Here is a 27,442-nt window from a genome sequence, read left to right as displayed (position 1 = left end):
TAGCTGTTGCCTCTGTGTGCTCCAAAGCTTGTCTCTCTTCCCAACTGATGTTGGTCCAACAAAAAGATCTTACCTCATCCACCTTGTCCTTGTGTGAGGCTGTTGTACACACAGGGCACCAGGTGACCTCCACAAATAGATGCATAGCTCAGATTCTGCCTCTTCCTCAGTATGAGGACCTCCTTCCAACACACCCATACCCCAGTCTCGCCTATGCTCTTTTTTCCCCATCTCTCTCTCTCCTTGACCTCCCCTCCTTTCTTTCTTGCTCCTCTTCCCTCTTTTAGCCTTTTTTGTTTGCACCAGCCTCTTTCTTTCGTCTCCTTTATCACTGTGTCCTTCTTTCCTTTTCCTCATTCTATTCTTCCTCACTCTCACACTACTCTCCTTGTTTTCCTCCTCGCCAGCCTCTCTACAGGGCGGGGATAGGGGGAGCCCTGCCCAGGACTGGAACTACATCTCCCATCCTGCCCCTGGGTTCCACCGGAAGGAGCCCGGGAGCTCTGCTATAAGGGAACGGGAGCTCACCCCCTCGCCTCTTAAAGGGGCCGCGCCGACACGGGAGACACCTGTCCTGCGGGAAGAGGTGAGGATTCGGGGTAGGGGGGCGGTCTCCAAAGGGTGGGGGGTGAGTGTTGGGGGGCGCTGGTGTGGGGGAGGGAACCACGTCCAAAGTGGGGGGGGGTAAGAGGACGGAAATGGGTCGGGGAGGGACCCATGTCCAAAGAGTGGGGGGGAGGGGAGGGGGAAATGGGGAGGGGATGGGATGGGAGGGGAGGGACCCATGTCCAAAGAGTGGGGGGGAGGGGGGGAGGGGGAAATGGGGAGGGGATGGGATGGGAGGGGAGGGACCCATGTCCAAAGAGTGGGGGGAGGGGAGGGGAGGGGAGAGGAGGGACCCATGTCCAAAGAGTGGGGAGGAGGGGAGGGAACCATGTCCAAAGAGTGGGGGGGAGGGGAGGGGGCAATGGGGAGGGGAGGGACCCATGTCCAAAGAGTGGGGGGAGGGGAGGGACCCATGTCCAAAGAGTGGGGGGAGGGGAGGGAACCATGTCCAAAGAGTGGGGAGGAGGGGGCATTGGGGAGGGGAGGGACCCATGTCCAAAGAGTGGGGAGGAGGGGGCATTGGGGAGGGGAGGGACCCATGTCCAAAGAGTGGGGAGGAGGGGGCATTGGGGAGGGGAGGGGAGGGGAGGGACCCATGTCCAAAGAGTGGGGAGGAGGGGGCATTGGGGAGAGGGCATTGGGGAGAGGAGGGGAGGGACCCATGTCCAAAGAGTGGGGGGGAGGGGGCATTGGGGAGGGGAGGGGAGGGACCCATGTCCAAAGAGTGGGGGGGAGGGGGGAGGGGGCATTGGGGAGGGGAGAGAACCATGTCCAAAGAGTGGTGGGGAGGGGGTATTGGGGAGGGGAGAGAATCATGCCCAAAGTGGAGGGGGGGAGGGTTGGGGAGAAACCATGTCCAAAGTGCATGGGGGGGAGAGGGGGCATTGGGGAGGGAACCATGTCCAAAGTGGGGGGGCATTGGGGAGGGGAGAATCATAGAATCATAGATTATTAGGGTTGGAAGGGACCTCAAGAGATCATCTAGTCCAACCCCCTGCTCAAAGTCCAAAGTGCGGTGGGGGGAGGGGGGCATCAGGGAGGGGCGGGAACCACATCCCAAGAGTGGGGGGAGTGCATTGGGGAGGGGAGGGAACCATGTCAAAAGTAGAGGGGGGGAGGTCAGGGAGGAACCATGTCCAAAGTGCGTGGCGGGGAGGAGAGAGGGGGCCTGAGTAGAGGAGGGAACCACCATGTTCAAAGTGGGGTGGTGTTGGATTTTTCTCATTCTAAAGGTGGGGAGGGGCATCTCTCAAATTCTGCAGCTTGCCTGGAATGTAGCCCCCACCCTGCCCCACAGCGGGTCAACTCATGGCTGAGACTGCCCATGGGCCTCTCTGGGTGTAGGACAGGCAGTGTATATAAATAGAACCCAAGCCACACAAATAGAAACGCGGCCAGTTAGAGACACTGTGTTACTGTACCAATGCAAGTTATTGTCATCACTCCTATTGCGACTAATAGGGAATAACTGCTTGGCTTTGCCTATGAAACCTGCTCCATGGGCCCCTGCTACTTCCCTGCCAATAGCATTGCCAGGCGATAAGTCTACCAGGGCTGGCAGGTTACCTTTTACTGTTAAAATGTCAGCCTGCTAAACAGGATAGCCAGGTTAGTTGGAGTCCTGGATGTTGCACTGAAATAATAAGAGAGATATAATGCTTTCAGATAGAAACCGCCTCCTCAGTTCTCCTCCACCTCAACTGCAAATATATGTAGAAAAGGCCAGTATTATAGTAACTTTTCTTTTAAAGCATAAGTTATGGGGTTTTGTGTGGTGCAGGTCTGAGGATGGATTCTAAAAGAGCTCACTGTGTTGGTTGCTGACCCTGTTGGAAATATGGGTGAAATCCCACTGAAGTCAATGGTAAACCTCCCATTTCAATGCACCTACGATGAGAGTTTCAGTCAGTCAGAATTAGCACTTCTGAAAGCCTGGACCTTAGTTTCAGTGCTTAAATGAGAGCTGAGCTCTTCTGAAAATCTAGTCCCAATTGTAGGTGTTGAGCCCTGTAAGTTCTGGCCCTGGGTATCTAAATGGATGCAGCAGTTTGAGGTTACTTCACCAGAAGGGAGAGTCAAAGAAGAGTAAAGTCAGTCTTTGAAATCTACACAGTTTAAAAGAGAATCCTGTGCAAAATAGTTTCATCTAAAGGTGACCTTGCACAAGGAGGAATGCAACTGGACTTATTCCCTTCTTTTCATGCAAAGTCAACCCAAAAGATTTTCCTTGAAAATCTAGGTCTTATCTAGCTCTTAACCTGGAAGTCTTTGTGCTGACTGGAGTCTTAGTATCCCAGTTAATGTGGGAATTGAGACCTGACTAAATGACGCTGGGCCAGCACCCGGTTAGTTGCACAACTAACCAATATAACTGGTGGGAATTTCTAAACGATGAGGCCAACACCTGTATGCGGTGTGGAGGAAGAGAGAGTGCCAGTGGTGGAATTTTTATTCAGACGGTTTAAAAAACCCCAAGGATTTTGAAACATTTACTCAACAAACACTTGGGAGGAAAGCACATCCTGTCAATTAACGAGGAAGAAGAGGATGAGAGCCCCCAAGGAGATATTTGAGTCAACTAGAAGTTCTCCAGCAAAAGGCAAACCAGTGTTCCTTATTTTTAAGGCAAATAAGCCACTTTTAAATTGTTCAGAGGGGTGCACCTGACTTCTTTTATACTTCACAACAAAACTAAGGCCTAGCCTATATTCAAGGCTGCACTAGTTGAATTTTAAATCAGTTTAAGTACTGATTTAGCTAAACCTAGTGAGGACACCCTTAATCAGCATTGCCAACCACAATTGTTTAAAAATCATGAGTCAGTCATGAGATCAGGTTAAAAATCATGAGATTTAAAGAGAATAAATGTTGGGTTTTTCATTTGGCTTCTGTTTTTTTTGTATCTGTAAGGGTCACATTTTAAAGCATTTTTTTCCGCAATCATGAGGGCTAGGAACTTGAGGGGGGAAAAAAAAAAAAGCTGAAATTCTGTCACATGACTCCAGGAGCTGGGGCTTTAAGGAAAAAATCCCAAATATCACAAGATTTGGCACCTCTGTTTAATCCAAATTAAAGATGGCAAGGAATCAAATTAAGGTAAATCTACATAAACCACGTTAAGATAATCCAATTTGAACTTTGTTTAAATAGATTTAAGTGTATCTGGTGCAACATTGAATAGAGACATGACTCAAAGATGTAACCAAACTTTTTTTGTAGGTTGCCTTTAAACATATAAAAATGTGATGGCAGTGTCTGAGACTGAAACTTTGCAGCACTGGGAACCTTAAAGTGAAACTGGCTACAAACAAAAGTGAAACTTATTTCATTTATTTTCCTTGTCCAAGGTGACAAATGCACCCCTTAACTCCCCACCCCCAGAAAACCACCAAACAATAAAGAGCAGAGTGACAAATTGGGTATTAAAAATTCACTTCTAATTTAAGAGGTGCTAGATTTTGTAAAAAGCACGTTTCTAAGCAGTCTTAGGTTGAATCCGTCTCTTTAAACACAGTTGCAGCAAAAACTAGTTTCTATGCCATCTAAGCTAGAGTTTCTCTAATGCAGCCATCAGGGGCTTTTCGTGTGGCCACAGCCTCCTGGGTGGTGATGGGCAAGCGTGGAGGGGGGACAAAGCCAGCAGGGGCTGGTCCCCGCCCCCTTCTGGAGCCCCACAAACATTGTAGGAGCAGGTGATCAGTGGGAGTTCTCTACCCTCCTGAGAGCGGTGGGACTCAGGCTTCATCCCTGGGGTGGTGGGTGACAGGCTTTGGCTATGTGGTGCTGGGCTCGATCCCCAAGCCACAGGGCTTCATGCTCTGGCCCCAGGCTCATCCCCCCACTATCACCCTGACCCCTGCTGCCTCCTCCAGCCCTTCATCCAGACCCCCAATTGCCACTGCAACTCCCTCCCCATCCAGGGCTTAATTTGTCCCCAGCTTGCCCGGAGCTGAGTACGTCTGTTGTGAAAAGTAATTTTAACAAATATACAAATATCACTTTTCACAGTAGCAGACTTATTAGCTAGCCAGTCTAAAGAAAAAAAAATCAACCAAAAAAGCAGAACATGCAAAGCACCTTATTTGTGTTTCTATTCTGTTTAGGCCCAGCAAAGAATAGAGACAATTGTGGGTTATTTTGTCTGCCAAAAAAAAAAAGTCAATCTACATAAATGAATTACAATGGTTTAGACATGTACATGTGCATATTCATTTGTTTTTCCTAAAGTTAATTAAGTATTTTAGGAAAAATTGTCACAGCCGCAAAATTTGTTGAGAACCCCTGCAGAATAAGACTGCTGTATTCTGAGTCAGAGCTTAATCCATTGCTGACTCAGGTAGTATCAGCATATGGAGTCGATCAGAAATCACCTCCTGTGTAGACAAGTCCTAAATAATCTGTCTTGATCTTCGCTCACTCTTATTTCTCAGGCTCCTGGCTGATTTGGGCACGTGAGTTAGGCTGTGTCCTCTCTGCCATTCAGTTGCTGGAAAATTGAATTCTTCTTCCTTCCAATTCTGTGCCATTCCATTAGGCACATTTTGATTCTCCTCTTCCCCTCATGTGTGTTTCTAACCTAGCTAAGCCAACAGGAGATCAGACTAGATGATCATGATGGTCCCTTCTGGCCTTATGAGATTATGAGAAGAGGGCTGATGCTTTTAAACTACTTTATGTGTGCCAAGAGTGTTAACCACGCATCTCTGGGGAGGAGAGGGGACATAGGGGATATGCCATCTGGGGCTGTTCTAGTCTGTTTTGATCTGTTCCTCCTCACCATAGTATCTGGGCACCTTCCATTACTGCATTGACTAACATCTCTCATGTGTGGTCTGTTCTGTCTCTCATCCTCTCCCTCGGGGGAGACCTGTGGATGCTGCACCTTGTTTGTTCAAATGACCAGCACTCAAAATTGGGGCTGTATTTCCAGACATACTCTGCACCATGCAGCTCCCATTGTAGTATCTAGGTGCTGAGCCTTTCTGGAAATCTGGCCCTTATTTAGGGGCCTAAGTGGAAAGAACCTGGTAAGTTAGGAATAGGTGGAAGGGGACTTCTCCTGTGTGAGGACAGCTTTCCGCTTTGGTAGCCTGCACAAATCGCAGGGGGTGCGGGGGTGAGGTGATATCTTTTATTGGACCAGCTTCTGTTGGTGAAAGTGTTTTCCAGCTTAGGGTATGGCTACACTACGCACATTCTGGTGACACGGCTGTGCCGTTACAGCCTTGCCACTAAAAGCCGCGCAGCGTGGCTGCTGTTTGTCAGAAGGAGAGAGCTCTCCTGTGGACAAAAAAATTCCACCCCCCACGAGCGGCAGCGGCTTTGTCGGCAGGAGAGCGCTCCTGCCAACAAAGCGCTGTTCATACCGGCGCTTTTCGTCTGTAAAATTTGTGTCGTGTGGGGGGGGGCTGTGGTTTGTTTTTTTTAACACCCCTGAAGGACAAAAAAGTTTTGCTGACAAAGTGCCAGCGTAGACGTTCCCTTGCACGGAGCTCTTCAGGCCAGCGAAAGGTACTCAGTGTCACAACTGAATACAAGATAGAGCAGATTAGAGCAGGGGTCCCCAACATGGTGCCTGCGGGGGCCATGGCGCCCACTGGGGCATCCATGTGCATCTGCCTACTGGCCGCTGGACAAGCAGCCGCCGAAATGCTGCCGAGAAGTGGCAACGTCAAGAAACGCTACCGCTGAAATCCCACCGAATTTCGGTGGCGACGCCTCTTGACGTTGCTGCTTCACGGCGGCATTTCGGCGGCTGCTTGTCCAGCAACCACGGTCCTTGGCGGCTAGTCGGCCGGCGCCCACCCCACGGAAAAGGTTGGGGACCACTGGTTTAGAGAAAGTAGTTAACACATATTTCAAGGGAACAGTCAAGGTGAAGTGGCCTCACAGCTCTCCAGAAGAAGCAGGGGGCCAGGGTAGTGGGTTTTAGAGATTGTTATAAAGAGCCATACATCCAGTGGCTATTCAGTCCATGATTTTTTGTATCTAGCAAAGTAATGAATTTAAGCGCCCAGGCTCATCTTTTGAGAGTGCTGTGCAGGTTTCCTTTGAGGATGAGGACTGAGAGGTCAGATATGGAGTGATCGCTTTGTGGAAAGTGTTCACCCACAATTGAAACCAGGGCCGGCTCCAGGCACCAGCGCGGTAAGCAGGTGCTTGGGGTGGTCAACGGAAAGGGGCGGCACATTCGGCAGAAGGTCCCTCAGTCCCTCTTGGAGGGAAGGACCAGCCGCTGAATTGCCGCCGAAGAATGAAGCGGTGCAATAGAGCTGCCGCTGATCGCGGCTCCTCCCCGCCGCTTGGGACAGCAAAAACGCTGGAGCCGGCCCTGATTGATACGGTGTTTTAGTCTTGTATGATTTTCTCTTTTTTTCTGGGCAAGTTTATTCGAGAGCATAGTGATTCTTGGTTCACGCACCTAGTTGTTGTTGGGGCATTTGGTGCACTGGGGGTGGTACCCCACACGTTGTGAGAGGCATGTGTGGGATCCAGGGATCTTGCAAGGTGTGTTGATCATCATAACAGTGGAGATATGTCTACAGGTTTTGCATCTGCTGTTCTGGCAAGACCTGGTCCTGCTTTGAGTTGGTGTGCGCTAGTCTGTGGGGAGCCTGCTTCTGATGATGATTGTGGAGAGGTTGGGGTGTTGTTTTGAAGGCCGGAAGAGGGATTCAGGAGGCATTTTTGTTGTAGATGTGGTTCCCATTAAGCATAGGGTTCCAGTGCGGGGTGGTAGGTGACAGACAGGGATGGATAGTTGGAGTGAGTTTTATTTCTGTATTGAAGCAGGTTCAGGGCATTGGAGTGGCACATTGCAGAATGTGCTCTATTTCTCTGGCGGAGTGTCCTTGGTTGGTGTCTTTCTCTCACCAACAGAAGTTGGCTTAAGAAAAGATATATCCCCATACACAGCTTAACACCTTCAAGGTTCACATCCTGGATTTCTCTCCCTATGACAGGAGAGGTGAAAATGGGTCACTTCACCTTGCATGGTCTCTTGAAATATGTGCTAACTACCTATGCTGAATAATCTGTTCCACCTTGTATTTAGCTGTGACACTGAGTACAATTCCCAGACCTCTTGTGTCTCTCACCAACAGAAACTGGTCCAATAGAAGATATTACTTCACCCACCCTGTCTCGCTAATATTCTGGGACCAACATGGCTGCAACAACACTGCATACAAAGCCATAAATCCATCCCTCAAAAACCGTCTACAAACAATCCAGCTGGAAGAGGTGAAGCCAGGATGCCCCAGGCAGGCTCAGCCCTCCAGCTGCCCTGATGAGTGGCTCAGATGTGTCTGCAATATATAAAACAAGCTGAACTGGCTTAAGAGCCTTATCTCTGAAATCTGCAGGGTCCCACTGGCTGGACTGTTGCCACAATTTGTTGTTTTATCTGTTTCTCTTCAAGCTATTGAGAGCGAAAGCTAATTATGCTGCAGAACAGGTATTGCAGACGGCTTCAGTCAGAAGCATTTAATGGTGCATCAAATGGGCTGAGGCCGTCCAGTACAACTTGGAGGGATGCAGCAAAGGAAGTGGTTTGTGTGACAGTACTGTGCTAATATTTCTGCTATGTAACTTAATTGTTGAAGCTTGGTGACTAATAATACCAGGGCCCCCTTTGGCACCTCTTATTTAGGGCTTTCCAAGTACTTTACAAAAGTTAATTAACCCTGTGCTGGGAAGAAGATGGGCATTGCCATCGGTGTTTACAGCACCATGGAGTCTGATTTCTGACGGGCTCCTTTGTGCTCCCACAACACAAATGATGAATATAATTACAAATGGGGAAGGAGTCTGCGGCTTGCCCAAGGTGTGTCAGTGCACAAGGAGAGCTAGAAATAGATGTGCAGTCTCTCGCTCTAACCACTAGATGACACTGCCTCCACTGTATAGCTTATCAAGACAACTTGGGAGGCTGGCTTTTTGGATTCTACCATCCAGGTTAAAGTGAAGAGTCCTTGCGGAACCTTAGAGACTAGCAAATTTATTTGGGCATAAGCTTTCATGGGGATAAAACCCACTTCATCAGATGCATCTGATTAAAGTGTGATCCTTCCTCAGAGGTTACATTGATGTTGGAAAAACATGAAATTGAAGCAGATATATTGTGATAAGACTGAAAACTTGGGGGTAGGAAGCTGTAAACCTTCAGAAAATGGGATCTCTGTTTGCCCCTTTTTTTGCCACAATCTCATCAGCGTGATCACAAGAACTAGGGGTCACCAAATGAAATTAACAGGTGGCAGGTTTAAAACAAACAAAAGGAAGTATTTCTTCACACAACGCACAGTCAATCTGTGGAACTCCTTGCCAGTGGATGTTGTGAAGGCCAAGACTATAACAGGGTTCAGAAAAGAACTATATAAGTTAATGGAGGATAGGTCCATCAATGGCTATTAGCCAGGATGGGCAGAGATGGTGTCCCTAACCTCTGTTTGCAAGAAGCTGGGGATGGATCACTTGATGATTCCCTGTTCTGTTCATTCCCCTTGGGGCACCTGGCACTGGCCACTGTCAGAAGGCAGGATACTGGGCTAGATGGACCTTTGGTCTGACCCAGTGTGGCCGTTCTTATGTTTGCTAGGCTGGGTTGAGTTTTTATTATGGTGAACTTCAAAAATCAGTCAAGTTCCCAGCATGGGGAGTGAATGAAAGTTACAGCTGTTTTAAGAGGATAACTTCCTCTGTGGTCTAGCAAAAGGTGAGACCACCTTCAGCCATTCTCCTGTGTGCACACACATCCAGGACCTAATGAATCCAAAGAGGCTTACATTTCTCTGGCGGCAGGGCTGGTATTGAAACAGCCACAAATGTACGAGAACTGGGTGGAATTGACCTGTCCTTTCAACTGATCTCTCTTGGTTTTTGAAGAACTGAACTAATGTCCTGTCTGATCACCAATTATTACATGCTGCGTGTTATCGCAACACCCAGGACACCACTGTGTTAGGCACAGTACAAACACACAGCACAAAGGCTGTTTCTGGCTATTTAACCTAGCCACAAAGGAAGACTGGGTGACAGAAGTACCAGTTATCTTGGAGGGGAAATATCCTACACATCCCCTGGCACAGGTTGAAAATCTAGTGATGCTGACTCAACCCTCCATCTTTCCAAGGTAAAGTAAGAGAGTCCACGCAAGCCATTTGGACTGGACCTTAAAAGCAGGGGTCCTCTCTGCCCTGCGTAGCCAAAGATCCTGGATCACCCTTCCTATGAAAGGGCTTTTGCTTAAAATGACCTCTGTTACAATTGTGCTGCAAAAAATCGAGACAGGATAGGACGGAGTGGGGTGGGTTAATAGGAGCCTATGTAAGAAAAAGACCCAAAAATTGGGACTGTCCCTATAAAATCAGGACATCTGGTCACCCTGCCTGAACTCTGAGCACTTGTCTTCCTGTACCGCGCTAGAGCGGTGCAGCTGTAGCGCTTTAGTGAAGCCGCTCCTCCGCTGGCGGGAGAGCGTCTGTTGGTGCAGTTAATCCGTCTCCCTGAGAGGCGGTAGCAGCTCTCCCGTCACCATGGCGCTGCCCACACGGGGGGTTAGGTCGGTATAACTACGTTGCGCTGGTTGTTTATTTTTCACACCCCTGTGCGAGGTGCTGATGCCAACGTAGGTCTGTAGTGTAGAGCTGGCCTGAGTTGTAGCCTTTCCGATGCAGGACTCTGGTAATGGTGGGGGAACTCCCTTTGCAGGAGATCAGCACCTTTGTTAGCTTAGTCTGATGGCCTCCGTCTGTAACAGGGCAACTTCTGAACGTGGGGTCTGATCAATTCCACATGGTTCTAGGCATCCATGGGTGGAACCGTATTGATTTGGGGTGGGGGGGAAACTGGGGCTGTACAGAGCCCTTGTCAACCCTTTAGCAGATGCACAGCTTCAAGCACCTCTGCAAACAGGCTGTAGATCAAAAAACTGGTTGAGCATGGCACCCATTACTGCCTTTCGGTAGACTGCCACCCTATCTCAGCTCTCCCTGTCCTCCCAATGGTTTAGCATGTTGACACCCTGACTGACTAATCTCCCAGCCAGAAGAGAAGTAACAGTGGTGGGGGAAGGGGATGGGCACATGGAGGTGGGGAATGGAGGACCTTGGCATTGGGGGGAGGGGGAAAGCAGAATAAGGGTACACACAGCTGTGGGACTGAGCAGGGGGAAAATGGGGTGTCCTGGTGTGGAGGGTAAGAAGGTTTGGGGGAGGGATAGCTTAGTGGTTTGAACATTGGCCTGCTAAACCCAGGGTTGTGAATTCAATCCTTGAGGGGACCATTTAGGGAACTGGGGTAAAAATCTGTCTGGGGATTGGTTCTGCTTTGAGCAGGGAGTTGGACTAGATGACCTCCTGAGGTCCCTTCCAACCTTGATATTCTATGACTCTAGAATGGGGCGAGGAGGCATCACCTCCAACTGAACATGTGAGCCTGTAACTAGTCCAGGCACCTTTAGCTTTGTGCCAGATCTGCTCCATCTAACTGAGGGTCTGTTTTCATCTGGACAGATGCTTCCCTCTGGGCTCTGGCTGTAGGATGTTGGAGAATCAAGAGCAAGAAGTAAGGCTCTCCCGAGTTTCTGCCGTTTTCTGTTCCGTGTTTAGGGGGCTGGCAGGTTGGGGAACGTATGGAGCCTTGAATTCAGCCAAAAATCGAACCATAGTGATGAGTGAGTTAGCGCTAGCAAAGCTGGAGTACACATGGGAGTGGGAAGAGGTAGGGAACCCTTAGCTGGTACCCAAGGGGATAACATGAAGAGTTTTAGAGGGTCAGGTGCGGGGATTATAGGGCTGATCAGGGCTGGAGCTGTCTGCCTAGCATGGCTGCAGCAGCGTGGGCCTTTAAGGGTAGGATGGGGTGGGAGGATTATAGTTTGAGGAATCACCAGGTAGAACGAACCTCAGAGTATGGCTGGGACACTTCCCTTTCAAAGTCTGGTGCTCCTGGTACCCAGCTTCTCCAAGGCAGCACCGCTTGCCTGTTCCTGACACTTGCAGACCTTGCCGCCAGCTGTTCTCTGCTGTGGGTTACAGCTGGGTGATGGGAAGTCAGGACTAGGCTGTTTAGGATGGGGCTGCTGTGAACATCTACTTGGAATTAGGCAACATTTCTCTGCCCTCAGGAGCTGACCACGGTGCGTGTTCAGGACCCTCGGCTCCAGAATGAAGGCTCTTGGAATTCCTATGTGGATTATAAAATCTTCCTCCATGTAAGTGCAGAGCGGCTCTGGGGGACGGCAGGAATGGAGCTGAGTCTGACACCACACCGTGCTGTCGCCTCTCCCCAGTGAAAAGTGGGTGTAAAACGCTACCTCCCAATCTGGCATCACTTGGCAGCGGTTTGAGATGGTGCAGGGTGCTGGACAATCAGAGCCCCAGTGCTTCTGCACGCCAACCAGTTCAAATCCCAGCGTGGTCCACTCCGCCCCTCCGGCAGGATTCTGATGTGTAGAGCTTGCTTAGTCCTGTATGGTTATCGGTGCTTTAACTAGTTGATCTTTCCATCATCTCTCACTCCCCCTTCTCTGCAAGCACCTATCTAGATCAGTGGTTCTCAACCAGGGGCCCAGGACCCCCTGGGGGGCCCACAAGCAGAGCCAGCATTAGACTCACTGGGACCCAGGGCAGAAAGCCAGAGCCCCGCTGCATGGGGCTGAAGCCTGGGACCCTGAACCCTGCCGACCAGGGCTGAAACTGAAGCCTGAACAACTTAGCTTGGCAGGGCCCCCTGTGGTGTGGGTCTCCAGGTAATTGCTCTGCTTGCTACCTCCTAATACCGGCCCTGGCTTTTATATGCAGAAAACCAGTTGTGGCACAGCTGGGCTGTGGAGTTTTTATAGGATGTTGGGCTCACAAAGGAAAAGGCAGAGAACCCCTGATCTAGGGAATTAAATGATCCCTAGCCCCTTGGTGTCAGAGCAAGTTCCAGCAGCGAGTTGGGGCCATGATTAGAGCAGTTCCAGGCCCTCAGCTCCATGTTCAGGCCATGAAACCATGCCGCACCCCCATTTGTTTGCATGTAAAGTCCCGCTGCTCCTCCTGACCTCAAAAGATTGGCTTGGACCCTCCACTTGCAACTTAATATCATGTTCTGGTTCAGATCAGAACATTCCCCTTGGAGCTCAGGACAGCAGGACCTTATGGGAAGAATGAGCTGGCACCGAAGGGAGATCTGTGCCCCCCTATAGGGAGCCATCTCTGACCTTTCCCATCTTCCTGCGTCTCGCTTCACAGACAAACAGCAAGGCCTTTACTGCCAAGACCTCGTGCGTGCGCAGACGGTACCGCGAGTTCGTGTGGCTGAGGAAGCAGCTCCAGAAAAACGCTGGCTTAGTGTGAGTGTGAAATTCCTCCTCCGCCTTCCTGGTGCCAGATGCCAACTTACCCAACACCTCTGTGCTAAGGGGATCCTGGCCCTCCGTAGGATAAGGCATTATAGACAGAAGAGAGCAGGGGCAATAGAAATTGGCCCAAAGGGCTGGCTGCACCCACAGATTCTAAGTCAGGTGAGCTGGGTTCATAGAATATCAGGGGTGGAAGGGACCTCAGGAGGTTCTAGTCCAATCCCAAGCTCACAGCAGGACCAACCCCAACTAAATCATCCCAGCCAGGGGTTTGTCAAGCCGGGCCTTAAAAACCTCTAAGGAAGTGAGATTCCACCACCTCCCTAGGGAACCCATTCCAGTGCTTCACCACCCTCCTAGTGAAATAGTGTTTCCTAATATCCTAATTCTAGTAAATGTGACTGGGGGTCAGTCACATGGAGTGAGTGAGGGCCCAGCACCAAAGCAAGGGCCTCCCTGGGCAGTCTCTTGCTTGCAGAGGATGGAGGGGTGTCTAACACGCTAGCTGGCTGTTCCCAGGCCCAGGACTGCTACGATCACCCCAGGTTGGTGGTGGGTGAAAACGCGTTCTTGCTGTTTGCATGAGGCCGGCTCCAAGCCGCTTCTCCCACCAGATCTGTCCCACGTCACCTCGTTCCGTCTGTGGATACCGAGCTGTTTCCTTCCTCTGCTCTGTTCCCTCAGGCCTGTCCCGGAGCTGCCAGGGAAATCCACCTTCTTTGCAGGCAGCACCGATGAGTTCATTGAGAAACGGAGACAGGGGCTCCAGCAGTTCCTGGAGAAGTGAGTGGAAAGGATGCAGCTCTCCCACACGGCTGGCTTGGTGCCTGAAATGGGTCGGGGGCTATTTCACCCCAAAGCCCTGCTTCCCAGCAGGAAAGAAGGCTGCCTACCGGCTCCGTTCCCCCAGGCTTGAGGGTGGTGTTTGTCTGGGGTCAGAGAAGAGTGTTCCTGCTAGGGAGCCTGAGCTGAGAGGGGGTAATGCTGGCTTTTTGAGTGGGTGGGTGGGGATGAAAATGCTCACTACCATCTTCAGCAGGATCCTCCCCTGCCCTTGCTGTCTACCAGCCCCTGTGGCTGGTACGCAGGCCTGGGGGGCTATACCACATTCTGCATTGTCCCCTTGCTTCTTGTCTCTCTCCAGGGTCGTGCAGAACGTGGTCCTCCTGTCAGACAGTCAGTTGCATCTCTTCCTGCAGAGCCAGCTGTCGGTGCCCGAGATCGAGGCGTGCGTGCAGGGCCAGAGCCCCCTGACCGTCACGGACGCCATCCTCCGCTACGCCATGTCGAACTGCGGCTGGGTGCAGGAAGAAGACACCCGCCCTGTGCTCGTGGCGGGGGCAGAACTCTACGGCAGGTACTGGGAGCAAGCTGAGGGACTCGTGGGTTGGATGCAGTGAGAGCGATAGCTGGAACTAGGCTAAGAACCAGGCCCCTTTCCATGCTTGCAGCTGATCTGTGCTAGCTAGACCAGAGCTGGAAAATGGTTGGAACCTGGCTGTGGCCTCTCCAGAGAGCCCGTAACATGGCTACGGGCCTTACCGCAACTTAGCCACTGCATCAGCTGTTGTACCATGTGGGGTCTAATGGGCTTGGTCCGATCCTCAGAACACACCACATCCAAATAGGGATGTGGCTTTAATTCACACGATCCCCAGCCGCCACCGGCTCCTGAGTGCCCCAGGACTCGTCACGGCCTGCTTGGAGGATTTCTCCACGTTGTGCGCCATCTGCCTGGAAGGAGCAGTCCAGAGTCCCATTGTTGCTGTGTGCTCATCAGGGGCCTCCGGCACATCGCGCATCCTTTCATCAGTAGCAAAGGTGTCGCGCTCTGGAGCGATGGGGGCCATATGTTCCGAAGGGCTCGGCTCCCCTTTGGGCACTAAAACAAGCATATGCTTCCTTCCTGATGCTCCCTGGAGCCCCCACCTGACTCATCTAATACCCACTTCCCTTGCCTTTTCTCCTACCGCACAGCTGGGCTCGCGCAGCCTGGTGTAGGCCCGCGGCAAACCCAGACCGTGTCCTGAGCATCTCAGACTGGCACGGGTGAGGAATGATTGTCATTCTCCAGTGGCAAAGCTGCCTTGTGGCTGAAGTGGCTCTGCCTGGGAGAGTCGCCTCCACCTTCCTTGCTGGAGGAGAGGATATTGTGATACTAGGAGCCTCTGAGAGGGGAGGAATCCTGGAAGGGGAAAGGATTCCGCCAGACAAGCTCCTGTGTGTCCCCCCCCACCCATGGCCACAGCAGTAGATCTTATAACAGGAGAAGAATCTTGTGCTCAGGATTTGTACCAATTTCCATCACTCAGTGAGAGTTCCTACAGCCTGCCAGCTGCCCTTCTCTTCTAGGGGGAGTAGTTGGGTTGGGGCGCTAGACCTCACGCCACAGGCACCTACAGTAGAATCTCTCTAAGCCTCTGGTGTGATGTGGGGGGAGCCACTCCCATCCCCTCAACTCTGAGCAACCTTTCAATAGAGAAGCGCTGTGGTGCAGCCTCTTGCAAGACCTTAAGGCACCTGTCTCCAGGGGACATCGGTGTTGAGAATACTTTGTATTCCACTGCCGTCCGAGCCCACTGGCTCCTATGCACCAGCAGCCCTGAGGAGTGGAGACGTGTTTCTCACCCTGGCCAAAGGGAGGGGAGGTGAATCGAGCCATGACAGGATTGTCGTCCTAGGCTGCTAGGCAAATGAACCCAGCTGCACTGCTTGTGTGTTCCCTTGCCAATTAACCAAATGCTTTAATTGGTGCTGGGTCCCCCCATGCCAGTTAGGAAGATCCTGAGGTAGGCTCAGCCCAGGCCTAGCAGAGATTCCTTGTGCCCCTCTGGCTGGATCCTTTAACCTGGGAGTCCGTTTCTGGCTCTGAAGATCATGCCCGGTGCAACGTCTCTCTCTTGGTTTTAAATAGCAGGAGAAGAGGTGTGGGTGGGCTCCAGCACGAGACCTGTGGTTTAAGAAAGCCCCTCTGGTTTAAGGAAGGGTTTGGAATGGGCGCAGTGAGCTGGGCTTAAGGGTAGGTATCCAGGCTGCTTGGCAGGCTAGACACTTCGCTGGCTCAGCTGCCAATGCTCTAAGCCCCTCCCTGGTGACTCCTGTCCTGGCCGCACGGAGGGATTCTCCCATCTCTTCCCCCTCCCCTTCCCCTCTTTGCAGAGGGCTCCGTGCTGCTTTGGGTGAATGGGGATGCCGGGAAGCAGAGTGGTGGTGCAGGGGCGTGCGGAGCTGGAGGAGGGGAGCAGCTGGCTGGCTGAGCTGGCTCCACCTGTACTGCTCCTTGGGCCAGCTGCGGAAGAGGCCCCTGTGGAAGCACGGAGAAGAGGCTGCAGGCAGATGGGGGCAGGTGGCTGAAAGGAAGCTGCCTGCTGCTCTCTCCCTGCTCCACAGGAGCACTGGTGCAGAGGTAGATGTGGAGTAGGGCAACTTTCCCAGCCCCCAGCTGCTCCTCCCAGGATTGCTGGGGTCGGGGACCAGACTTCAGAGCACTCAGGTCCTAGTGCTGCCAGCAGCTTGGTCCCAGCACTCACAGGTGCCAGGGGTAAGGTGGCAGGAGCAAAGTGCTCGCGCAACTCCCCTGTCAGTGGCTCACTGCTCCAGGCTGTTACGTGGCACAGGATGCGTGTGTAGCTCGGGAGAGCTGGGGCTGTGCATCTTGCCTGGAACCCCTCTTCCTTCTTGACTCTCCTGTGCCTTCTCTCCATAGCTGTGCTGGTCTCGGAAGCCCTCCTGTTCGGAGCTGTCTGAAACCCCCTTCGCGCTGGAGTGACTTCGGCATGGAAGACAACCACTCGGATAGCCTGGATTCTCCTACGGAGCAGCCGGAGACAGACTAAGCAGCACAAAGGATATTGTACACCCTGTCTGGGAGCAGCGGCTCTTGCTCTGCGGAGAGCCGAGGATGGCAGCTGAGTGGCTCCTGTTGGTGCAGGATTGGGACCCTGCATGGCACGTGGTCCTCAGCCTCAGCCCCTCTACTCCCAGCAGCTTGTGACCACTTCCTGCCATCTCTGGACGGTCCTCTTATGAGGCAGGTGCTGGGTGAAGACACAACTGAGCTGTACGAAAAGGGAACCAGTGCTTAGTAGAACCTAAGTTTGTTACTCCCCAGGGCTGTGTCATGCTCTTGTGGGGGGAACGGTATGTATTAGGGATGGAGGCTGCTTGAAACAAAAGCCAGCTCCCTTGATCTTGGCTTGATCCTCTGTCCCCTTGGAGCTGGGTCATGGAGGCAGATGCTCATCATTGCAGAGATCCTCCTGGAGAGATGTTGTCTGGATCCCTGGGCCAAGCTGCTGATCCTCCTTGCCTAGCAGCAGATCAGTCAGCTGTCCCAGCAATGCCCAGTGGATTCTCGTTCCTAGAACTAGAATTCAGTCTTTGTAGCATTCCCCTCTGAAAAACCAACGGCCACATAGGCACGAGCGGCGCTGCTTTGCATGGCCAAGAGCCACATTTAAACAGCTGCTGTGGGGCGGCCTCCCCTCAGCTGTGCTGAGCCAGAAACCCACACATTGGGTCCTCCACACCTGGGTCCTCCTGGCCTGGCTCAGCATGCAGGCTGCGTGCAGCTGGAATGAGCCAGTGAGCTTTCCCTGGGGTTTCTACATTGCAGGATTGATTCCTTCGTTGCGGCAGGGCTGGGGGAATGTGTTGTGGTGGGACACTGAGGTCAGAAGGTTGGTTATGCTCCTCTTTTGTGTGGGACACCCCTCAAGCTGGGCTTCCCCGCAGGAGAACAGACCTTTTGGCTAACCCAGACCTGCCGAGCCTAACAGCCAATTGGAGCTGAAAAGGGCAAAGGGTGGTGATCCCTATAGGCAGCCACGAGAGAGCAGAACCGAAGAAAGAATCCCTTAGTAAAGAATGGGCAATCCCACACTGCAGCTACCACCAGGACCTCTCTGCTTGCAGCCTATTGGGTCCATTTACTCTGCTGCTCCCCAGGCCTTTCCACCAGCCCATCCTCTGGCACTGGCATGGCTCAGAAGGCAGAGTTGAGGTGCTCTGGCCTGCAATAAATGTGAAGTGCACGAGACACTGCGTGCTGGTGATTTATGTCTGGTGGGGTGGGGAAGAGACCAGGAGGGACCCAGGCGGAGCAGGGAAGTCTAATCACAAAGTGATCATGTTAGGGGGAAAAAAATAATGGGGTGTGGTGGGGGAGCAGAGGGGCTTGGTTTCTAGGGTGCATGCATGTGGCTTTGGGGTGGGAGGGACACAGTGGTATAGGCTGGCACTGATCCTGCCAGCCCCTCTCCATATACCGCTGCACAGCAGCCCTTGCTCCTTCCCTCAGCCCAGTTATGTCCTTTCTGGTGCTTCTTCCTTGGGCCGCGGCACGAGGCTGACAACCAGCAGGGGCCATAGAGAAGAACGGGGTGGCTGCCTGCTCAGCTGGCATCTGGTGGTGGCCAAGCTCTGCGGTAGCCCAACTCTTCCCTCTGTGCCCAGAGCTCAGCAGGGGGAGGGTGAACCACGGGCTGGGCTGGCGGAAGGTGAGGGCCACCCTGCAGGCAGGAACGCAGCCCGTGCTGCTCAGCAAGGCGGGAGTCAGTTTCCCGCAGGATGCCTGCCAGCAGAGCCTGTCATGACCAGGTGGGTAGATTACACCGTACCTTGCTCAGTTTCATTGACTCTCAGGATTTGGTGGTCGCAGGGTCCGGCTGTGAAAATCAAGCTGGGTGTTGGTCAATTTCCCCAGGTGCTTATGTTGAGGTTTTTCCTTCCCCCATCCTTCTCATGGGCGTGTTCTCTGCCTTGCACGATTTGGGGGGGGGGGGGGGGGAATGAAGCCTACAGAGGAAAATCTAAAATGTCAGAAGAAGTTCATTTAAAAAACCTGACAGATGCTCGCTAATGGTAGTTGCTCTGCCGATTGGTTGGGGCTGCCTCATGAATATTCATGAGCGCGCAGCTCCAAATGGTGCAGCTGTGCGGCCAGCTGTGCCTGCAGCGCTGATCTAGAAACTTCCAGCCAGGAGCTGGTGGGGTTGGCGATGCAGCCAAAATGCCAGGCGGCAGCTGCCCCTGCTCTCCCCCGTCAGCGGAGGCTTGACAGGCAGGGACAGCAGAACTCAGGGCAGACACGCACCGAGATGCATGTGGGCTGCACCCATGGGTGAGCCGAGCCCCTGTGAGGCTGAGTAGCATCGGTGCTGAAGCCAGGCTTGCAGAATTACAGCATGCAGCTGGCACTGGCATGGGCTGCCCTGCTCGGAGACCTCTGCTGGAGCACAGTCTGCCCTGGGGTTTTCCCTTCAACACAGGCTTGGACGCAGCAGCTCTCACTCCTCTCTGCAACAACCGTGCTTACCAAGCTTGCTGGATAAACATACTGCAGTGCAGTCTCCTAAATGCCTTACTGGGGCAGATCCCCTCCCTGCTAGCATGTGGTCCCTGAAAGGCAGTTCCCCACTGTCCTCTTGCTGCATGTCACATTCTGGGGCTGTGGGGTCTGCAGCTAAGAGTATCAGCTCCACCTACCTACTGGCACAAACCCAGGCAACTGGTGGCTGAAATGCTACAAAATGACCATGGGGAAGGAAGAAAGCCACTTGAGCAAGCTCTCCAGTGTGTCAGTCCTGGCTGCTGCTTAAACAGTGCTTACCCCCAGTGCTGGGTGCATGTCAGGGGCTGGTCAAATTATTTCTAGAGGCGCTGCAAATGTGTCATGAAAACATATCAACCCGGACCCCAAATCTACTCACTTTTCCAAGGAGGGTTGGAACAAAATCCCTCTACTGTCGGCTGGGCCTGACCAAAGCAGAACTGACTCAGGCTGAGTGGAGTTGTCAGACTAACCCGAGAGCACTTGAGCTTCACAGCGATGAAAGCTACTGGGGGTTCAACGGGGGGGGGGGCGTTACAACACAGATCTTTTCCAGAGCACAGCTGGGCTCCGGTGCTGCTCCAGAAGGCTGTTTACGATGCTGCTGTGCTAGAAGATGCCGCTCTGATCACGGGGAGGTGCAGGTTCTGTTCCCTTTCACCGGGGAAGGGCTTGTAGAGGTATTGAACGCTGGTTAGCAGAACCACCAGGAACCCCCAACTTCCACTCTGGGTGGTGGGAGTTGTGGGTGCTCAGCACCTTTGAAAGTCAGGGCATTAGCTGTGCAGGAAATGGGGAACAAACCCATCCCTCCTCCGTAACAGCTTTTGGCTGCTGGCGGTGCTTCTGCAGGAGGATCGTTTAGACTCCAACTCTCAACCCTCTGTTCCAGTCAGTTTCTCTTGGCCCGAGTGTCTCTCTTTAATAGGGAAAGTAATTTTGCTGCTGCTGCCAGGGGCATGGACACTGGGGTGGGTAAAGGCACGGCCTGTGCCCGCCGCAGCCCCAGTAAGCGAAGGGCTGCCGGGACAGCTGTGGAGTCATGTGGAATCAGCCAGCTGAGACGGGGCCGCAGGCAGGTGCTGTGCTGGGACCGAACTGCTTCCATCCAGCAGACAGCAGGCCTGGCTCCTGAGCCCTAGTCCCTGCTTGCTGCCTGCCACTGCTGCCTGCTGAGGGCAGGTATGTGACGGGCAGGCAGAGCAGCTCAAGGTAACCCTTCTCCTGCCATGTGCCTGAGGCCTTCTTGAGATGACTTCCCCCAAAGCCTGGCATCACTCCAGCCTCTCTGCCTGGAAGCCATCCAAGCGCTGGAAGCCACCCAGGCTCATCCTTTCCAGCTCCCCGAAGGAGGCCTGGCTGTCTCTCAAGTCTGTGCAAACAAATTGTAGCACATGTACCACCCAGCCAGCTCAAATTGCGAGATGGGGGAGCCCTCCAACCCCTGGCACTGACTGAGCGGAATCACAGGCTGGAGCCAGCTACCTCCACCAGACTAAGCCACCTGCCTCCTCTGATGCTGGCGTTTAACCTGCCGCCTGGGAAGCTGCTGGTGCCTAAACTCAACCCCCGGCTGTACAGAGGAATCACCAGCCCCAGGGTTGAGCGCTGAGAATGTTGCCGGCCCCCGTCCCGCCCACTGCTAGCAATGGAGGTAGCAGGGCCTCCTGTCCCCCGTGTCCAGACATCCGGAGCGCACAGCTGATAAAGTCCCCCTTGCCCCCCAACAAAGGTCTTCTGCTGAGAGGGTAGGATAAGAGAAGGAGTCTGGGTCCCTGCTCTCTAGCCTGTGGGAAGCGCCCAGCTTTCAGGGCCAGCCCCTGCCACTCAGAGCCCACCTTTCACCTTGGCCAGGGCTGGAGTTAGCCCTCAGGCAGCCACCAGCTGAATAGTGGAGGTGTCACTACTGGAATCAGAATTGCTGCATGCCATAGGCCCTCTACTGCTAACGAAGATTCTCCTAGCACCCAAGAGGTGGCTGTGCTGATGGAGCAGAGATTGGAGAGTGCTGGCCTTGCTGGTCCTAAGGTGAGACAAGTAGGCTTACCATAGTGACAGCTATGGATTTGTAAGTGTCCTCCATCCTCCCTCGGCACTCTCCCCTGAGGCTCTCCGAGAGCTTTGTTGGTGCAGCCCAAGACCATTACACCCTTGGACAGACAGATAAACTGTGGCACACAGAAGGGAAGGGACATGGGGAGATGACAACAGACCCCAGGAATCCTGCTTTCCCATGCCCCTATTCTGTCTGCCATATATCGCTACTCTTTCATTTTCCTGTCTCTCCCCTGCACCCCACCGCACTCCCAGGCTGCAGTGAGAGCAGGATCAGGCCCTCTGTACAGTAGCTGGTGCTCTGTGGGGCAGCTGCCCTCTCAGATAACCCCACTGCAGGGGATGAGAGGAGCGATAGTCACGCCTGCTCAACCCCCAAGCCTAGCTCTGCCCACGGGTTTGCTTTGATCAGCAGTGAAAGCATTAACAGAAATGTAAAGTCGTTGCCATTAGGCTTCAGAGTCAACACCCACTGAGCTGAATGAGGCCGTGCACACCTGCCTCAGAGTGACTGTTCTGGGCTGCCTGCAGACCCAGGCTGATGTCTCCTCAGCCTCCAGCAGCAGAGACCAGGATGGGTGTTTTTTCAAAGGAAACCAGCTACCAAGCTAAGCATCAGTTCATCAGTAGGCCTGACTCCTGCACCCCTCACAGCCTCTGGGGCCCTGCTGCGCTGCAGCCTCTCGCTTAGAGCATCATGCGGCCTCCTGCCAGCGGGGAGAGAGGCCAGCACTGCAGCAGAATCGCTGCACCCTGCTGCCTGCCAGGAGACTCAAATATGTCTACCAATTACAGGACAGCTGTTCAACTGGCTGAAGGGGAGGAGGGGGGGGAGACCTGCCTCTTTAAGAGCCCTCCCAGTGAGTGATGAGGGCTGGGAGATGCAGGCAGTCAGGCCCTGATTAAACACTCATTGTGCAGAGCACAGCTTAGAAAATTACTGTAATTACAATCCGGTCCCAGCAGAGGGACGAGCTCCAATCCTGGTAATAACCTGGCCAGGTGCCTCTTTCCCTAACCTGCAGCAACCAGCTCCCTGGCCTCCTTCAGCTGCTAAAAGCTCAAAGAAACCTGCCCATGTATCTGACCTAGGCAGGGCCGGACTGGGCTCTGCCTCCCGTGCGTGGCGCTTTGGTGGCTCTCTGCCCAGACGACAAATCCCCGACTCTAGAGTCAGGTGCAGCGACAGATTCAACCTCCATCGCCCCCTCGAGCGAGCGACTCGCTCTTTGCCTCGCAGCAGGCCGGGTTTGTACCATCACGTCTTTCCCAGCTCCGCTATGCTCCCCGTGACACGGAAGCAGAAAACTGGATGGAGCTGGGCTGGTGGTACGGCCGGGATGGGAGATCACCTGCTGCTTCCTGCAAAATCTAAATATCCCGGGATGAGGACAGGCCAGCCAGCGCCTTAACACCAACCCTTCCACTCACTTTAAGCACGTGGGTGCTGCTGCTCCATCTTAGCAGAAGCAGGAGGGGGCATGGCAGGGATGTTCCTCCCCCCCCAGCTGCCATAGGATCCATATTATTATTTACATTACTGTAGCATCTACCAGCCCCAGGCCTGCAGCAGGATGCTGGGTGCTGCACGGACACTGCAAAAAATAACGGGTCTCTGCCCTGAAGAGCTCGCAGCAGCAGAAGTTAGGGAAATTGGCAGGGCTGCCTTAAGCAGTGCTGGGGACCGAAGTAGGGATGGTCCTTGCACTGGGCTCTGAGTCAGGGCCGGGCTCAGAAACAGCCCTTTGCACTCCCTGGATCTCAACCCCCAGCGGGCTGTGGCCCCACATCTACTTTAGGGCACATAGTTTCCAGGGGATCAGGAACAGACCGATGCTAAAGCCCAGCTCAGCAGGCACCCGCTGAATCCTCCCGCCCCTTCTGTGGTGGAGAGAGAACATTAGCATCTCCTGAGACGGTCTTTGCCCCGTGTTTGCTGCTGAGGAGCCCAAAGCACGTTGCAAACAACCCAGGAGAGATCAGGCAATGACAAGGAACCTCTGGGGGGGGCCTAACGGTCCTCCCCACCAGCAACCAGTGCACAAGGCAGGAACGCTCACCTTGGACCCCGAGAGGCCCAGATCCTCAAAGGGGCCTAACGCCCACTGATTCCAACAGGCGATAGGTGCCTAAATACCTTTGATCTGGGCTTAAGCAACGTAGCCTGTCTTAGTAGAGCAAGGAACAGAACCCAGCGTTGCTGAGTCCAACTGGACCACACAGCAGCCAGGGCGTTGCTCAGGCCCCAGCTCTCCTGGGTTTCGGCCAAACTGCATCCCTCTCCCATGCGTGTCTGAGCCGGGGGCTGGTGGGAGCCAGGGGAGAACTGGGTGGGGGCTGCCCAGTTTGGAGGGCCGGAGATGGGATGCAGGGAGGCCAGGCACAGATCACACCTCCAGCTTGCAAAGGGGCTGGTGTTTGGCCTTGCATGTTGCGGCAAAAGCTGCCATCTGCACCATGAGCTACAAGGAGCCCAGCCAGGAAGGGAGGGGGGGCATCTGACAGCTCCGAGGCCCTTCTTCTTGCCCAGCCCCGGCTGCTTCCCTCCCCCCGCCGTGCATTGCTCGCAAGTGAGCTGTCTTGGCACCATTGCTAGTGGAACTGCAAAACTAATTGGAGCTGTTAAGGCTCTTCCCTGCTCCTGAGTCCAATGGCAGGCGGGCGGGAAAGGCTTCCAGGTGCTTTGCTATGGGCGTCCCACAAGGCGGCAGGGGGTCAGTTCACACCCCAGCCCCTTCCAGCAGCAGGGAAATCCTTCCCTCTGTGCAGCCTGGCAGGGCAAAGAGCTCAGCCTTCCACCTGCCAGCAGCAAGGGCTGGAACCAGAGGCCCGTCACAGTGGCATAGCAGGGCAGGATCTGTGCACAGCTGATTGCTTTGAGATACTGGCAGTGGTTTTAAGCGTGGTGGCTGGAGAACAGACAAAGTGGTTATTGGTTTGTTATTTTCTGTTTGCTTATTTCGGGTGAGGGAAGTAGGGATAGAAAAGGAACCACAATAAGAAAGAATGAAGATCAGAAGGTGCTAAAACTGCACAGGTTGCAAATTACCCAGAAAGTCTGAACCCTGGGCACTGGGAAAGTCTCTGTTAAGCGTCTGAGCTGAGGGCATCTCAGTTTCAGTGAACTGCAGACAGGCGTGGCCCAACCTCTGTGCCTGTGCTGAAGCTGAGTGGAGTGTCTAACTTAGCAAGACAGGAGTGGAGGGAGGGGCTGCTGTTCTGGCAGGAGGGGGTTCTCTGTGGTATCCCAGCGCACTGAGTGACGGGCTCAAGGGAAGACAAATGGAAACTGATGTGCAATTTGCCCGGGAAAAGGCTGCCCTGGAAAAAGGAAAAGTTGCCCACCAACAAACCAATTGCCCCGATCCAGTCCCTGAGCTTTTGAGGGCACTGGCAAATCCACCGCAGATTCACGGTGTGGCTCTGTCTCTACTTGGCTTCGGTCCTCAAAAGCGTGTAGCCACCTAGCGGAGACTTTCCTGGAGAAACTGAGTCCCTGAATCAGAAAGGCCCGTAAAACACCTGCTTCAGTCCGAACACGCACTTAAGTGGTGGGCTGAATACAGACAACCCTGCACTTAAGAGGGTCAGGCCCACCTGCCCGTAAGGGTAGCTGGCACAGGAGAATCAACACATACGTCTCTTCTCCACATCGGCCATGTGCTATGATGTGGGAGTTAATTTCAGGAAGGCTGATGGCTTTTTTCCCTTTGGCCCGATGCTGTGGCGAACAGTTAGCTACCACCACCTAGTGGCACATGGGGGAGACAGCCTCTCTCTTTCCTCCTCCCCCCTGCCCCATGTTGATGGAAAGGTGCCAAACCCGCTGACTTCTGGGCTGGCCAGTCCTAGAGGCTGAAGTTCTCTGTTGATCCCCAGAGATAGGGGCAGCACAGAGAGCCTGTCCTCCCAGCCCCACAGCGGAGCTGATGGAGCTCCTATCAGAAGAGGCTGGTCACGGGCAGAATTGCTTTATCGCTGCCCGGGAGTCTACCAGGGCCGGAGAGGGAAGGCCAGTTCCAGCGTTGTGTCCTCTCCTGGCACACACCCGTCTCTCCTCCCTGATCGCCGAATCCAGCCACAGAGGGAGCCAGGGACTGAGCCTACAGGGAAGCTGAGACACTGCCAGAAACTGTGAGAACGAAAAGAGAATCTCTTTATTCTGGGTCTTCCCCCCCGGCTCACAAAAGAAAACAAAACTGGCCCCTACATTGGCCGATTGCTCAGGCGTCTCGTCAGCTGGTAAGAGTCACGTACAAAGCCATGTGTCGTTCCGAATCAAGTGGGGAATGAGGCTGGTAATAAGGAATCTGGAAGGAGGTGTGTGTGTTAGCTTCGTAACAGGCTCGGGGGCAAACGGGATGCTCTGTGAGACAGCAGCGACGTGGGTGTTGGGATGTGAGTCTCTTCACGTGGAGGTGGAGAAGGTTTCCATAGGTGCCTGAGGGGCAGCAGGGGAGAGGACCCCGAGGTGGGGGTGGCTGTCCAGTATGTTGGGGAAAGAGGCACCAGGGAGTCTAGGAGGAAAGAGATACAGGGTGAATACTGGCGAGGAGATGAAAAAGGGAGTGACCAGGGCACAAGCAACCTGTATGGTGCACGCCCAGTGACTCACAGCATGGGAAGAGGTGACTCCAGTTGATGCAGCAAGAAGCTATGTGGGCCCTGGTTAGCGCAGGTGATTGGGAGTCAGGACTCCTGGGTTCTCTTCCCAGCTCTGGAGCTGACTCGGCATGTGATCTGCCAGCTCTGTGCCTCAGGTTCCCCACCTCTCTACAGGGCTTTGGGATCTTTGTGTGAAAAAGTGATTGATATCCAATGCTCTGCTAAGTATTATTATGACTACCACCAAGAGAAAGTTTTCTGGAAACAAAGTCTTCCGGGTTGCTCTTGGCTCCATCTGACCCAAAGGTAAACAACTCTTTTCTGCACTTCACATGAGGATCTCCAAGTCAGGGACATTTCCATTGCAAAGCCCCTGGCTCGTGGTCACAGCTGGACTCACTTCAGACGCCTGCCCAGGGTCACAGAAAAGCTGGGAGTGGAATACAGAACCCTTCATTCCCCCGTCCTGGACTCTAACCGGCCGCCCTCACTCCTTGAACGTCAATGGCTAATTCCTCCCACCCCACTCTACCAGGTCCAGTGTAAGGTGAAGACCAGAAGATGGAGCTAAAGGCAAAACCCTCCCAGGTTTCTCCATGTCGATCTTCACAAAAGGTTAAAAACATACCCCGGGACTGTCCCAGCCCCAGCCGAGACATCCCAGACCTCCTGGCAAGACAGATTTGTTATCAGCGATGAGGGTGTGCACGCGCAATCTCTGAAGAAGTGTGAAGAGTTAATCACAAAGCAGTGGCTGTGCCTCTTACCCATTGGATCATCTTTCCTCCAGTTCGTAGGCGGCCGTGAGGTATTCCTTTGGGACAATCCCCACCTCGCTGTTCAGTTCGCCGATCCACCAGCCGTACATGTTATACTCCTGAGAAAACAAAGCAAGAAAGGGCCCAACCTTGGATATCCTGGCCTAGATAACTTAGTCCTGCCTTGAGTGTAGCAGACTGGACCAGAAGACGTCTCGAGGTCCCTTGCAGTCCTATGATTCTAGGATCCTAGATAGAGAGGATGGGGGTTACCGTTAAATCACTAGACGGGCCGCCTGGGTTCCATTCCTGACTGCCACAGATTCCTTGGGCAAATCACTTACAGCCAAATTTACACAGGTATCACCGACAAAGGCCAGTAGCCAGAATTAGACCAAAGTATTACAAGTCCTCAGGAGCCTAAATTCTCACGTGCCACAAGCAGAGAACAGGAGAGACTGAGGGGCCATCAATGCTCGAGGCCACTGTGCTGGTAGGGCCCCGCTGATCAGCTGCCATATCCAGATAATCCTGGCAAGTGACTCACACCCATATGCTGCAGAGGAAGGAACTCCCTCTCTTCCCACAAGATCCCTACCAATCTGACCTGGGGAGAAATTTCTTCCCAGCCCCACGTATGGTGATCAGTTAGACCCTGGGCATGCAAGCAAGACCCACCAGCCAAGCACCTGAGAGGGGGAACGCCAACCCAGAGCCCTGGCCCACCCCTCCAGTGTC

The 27,442-nt window shown here is 53.4% G+C and overlaps 2 protein-coding genes across 3 annotated transcripts in view; one reads left to right on the top strand and one right to left on the bottom strand.

The window, feature by feature from the left end:
• The first annotated feature begins 489 nt into the window (after positions 1–489).
• Positions 490–17,993, top strand: SNX11 (sorting nexin 11). 2 transcript variants are annotated; one of them, XM_050934856.1, is made up of 7 exons: positions 490–586; positions 11,121–11,172; positions 11,735–11,821; positions 12,846–12,946; positions 13,640–13,738; positions 14,100–14,312; positions 16,662–17,993. In XM_050934856.1, exons 2-7 carry the CDS (start codon positions 11,149–11,151, stop codon positions 16,789–16,791), a joined length of 654 nt encoding a protein of 217 aa, XP_050790813.1. In that variant the 5' UTR covers positions 490–586; positions 11,121–11,148; the 3' UTR covers positions 16,792–17,993. The 2 variants fall into 2 exon arrangements, with proteins under 2 accessions (XP_050790813.1, XP_050790814.1); XM_050934857.1 differs by lacking the exon at positions 13,640–13,738.
• Positions 17,994–25,480: 7,487 nt separating this feature from the next.
• Positions 25,481–27,442, bottom strand: part of SKAP1 (src kinase associated phosphoprotein 1) — a 233,702-nt gene continuing 231,740 nt past the window's right edge. Inside the window, exons 12-13 of the mRNA XM_050934839.1 lie at positions 26,714–26,823; positions 25,481–25,858 (exon numbers count right to left, since the gene is read on the bottom strand). Of these exons, the coding sequence (XP_050790796.1) occupies positions 26,722–26,823 (102 nt within the window). The 3' untranslated portion in view covers positions 25,481–25,858; positions 26,714–26,721. The remainder of the gene's footprint in view (positions 25,859–26,713; positions 26,824–27,442) is intronic.

Source organism: Gopherus flavomarginatus, chromosome 25 (assembly GCF_025201925.1).
Source record: "Gopherus flavomarginatus isolate rGopFla2 chromosome 25, rGopFla2.mat.asm, whole genome shotgun sequence".
Lineage (NCBI taxonomy): Eukaryota > Metazoa > Chordata > Testudines > Testudinidae > Gopherus > Gopherus flavomarginatus.
The sequence above is the reverse complement of the archived record's forward strand: the minus strand, read 5'-3'. Positions and strand labels throughout refer to the sequence as shown.

What these genes read in the sequence shown, in the direction of transcription:
- SNX11 (XM_050934856.1), top strand. Translation starts at nt 11,149, where the DNA reads ATGTTGGAGAATCAAGAGCAAGAA. An exon ending in TGGAGAATCAAGAGCAAGAA is followed by an intron (nt 11,173 to 11,734) that starts GTAAGGCTCTCC and finishes CTCTGCCCTCAG; the next exon opens with GAGCTGACCACGGTGCGTGT. An exon ending in CAGAAAAACGCTGGCTTAGT is followed by an intron (nt 12,947 to 13,639) that starts GTGAGTGTGAAA and finishes CTGTTCCCTCAG; the next exon opens with GCCTGTCCCGGAGCTGCCAG.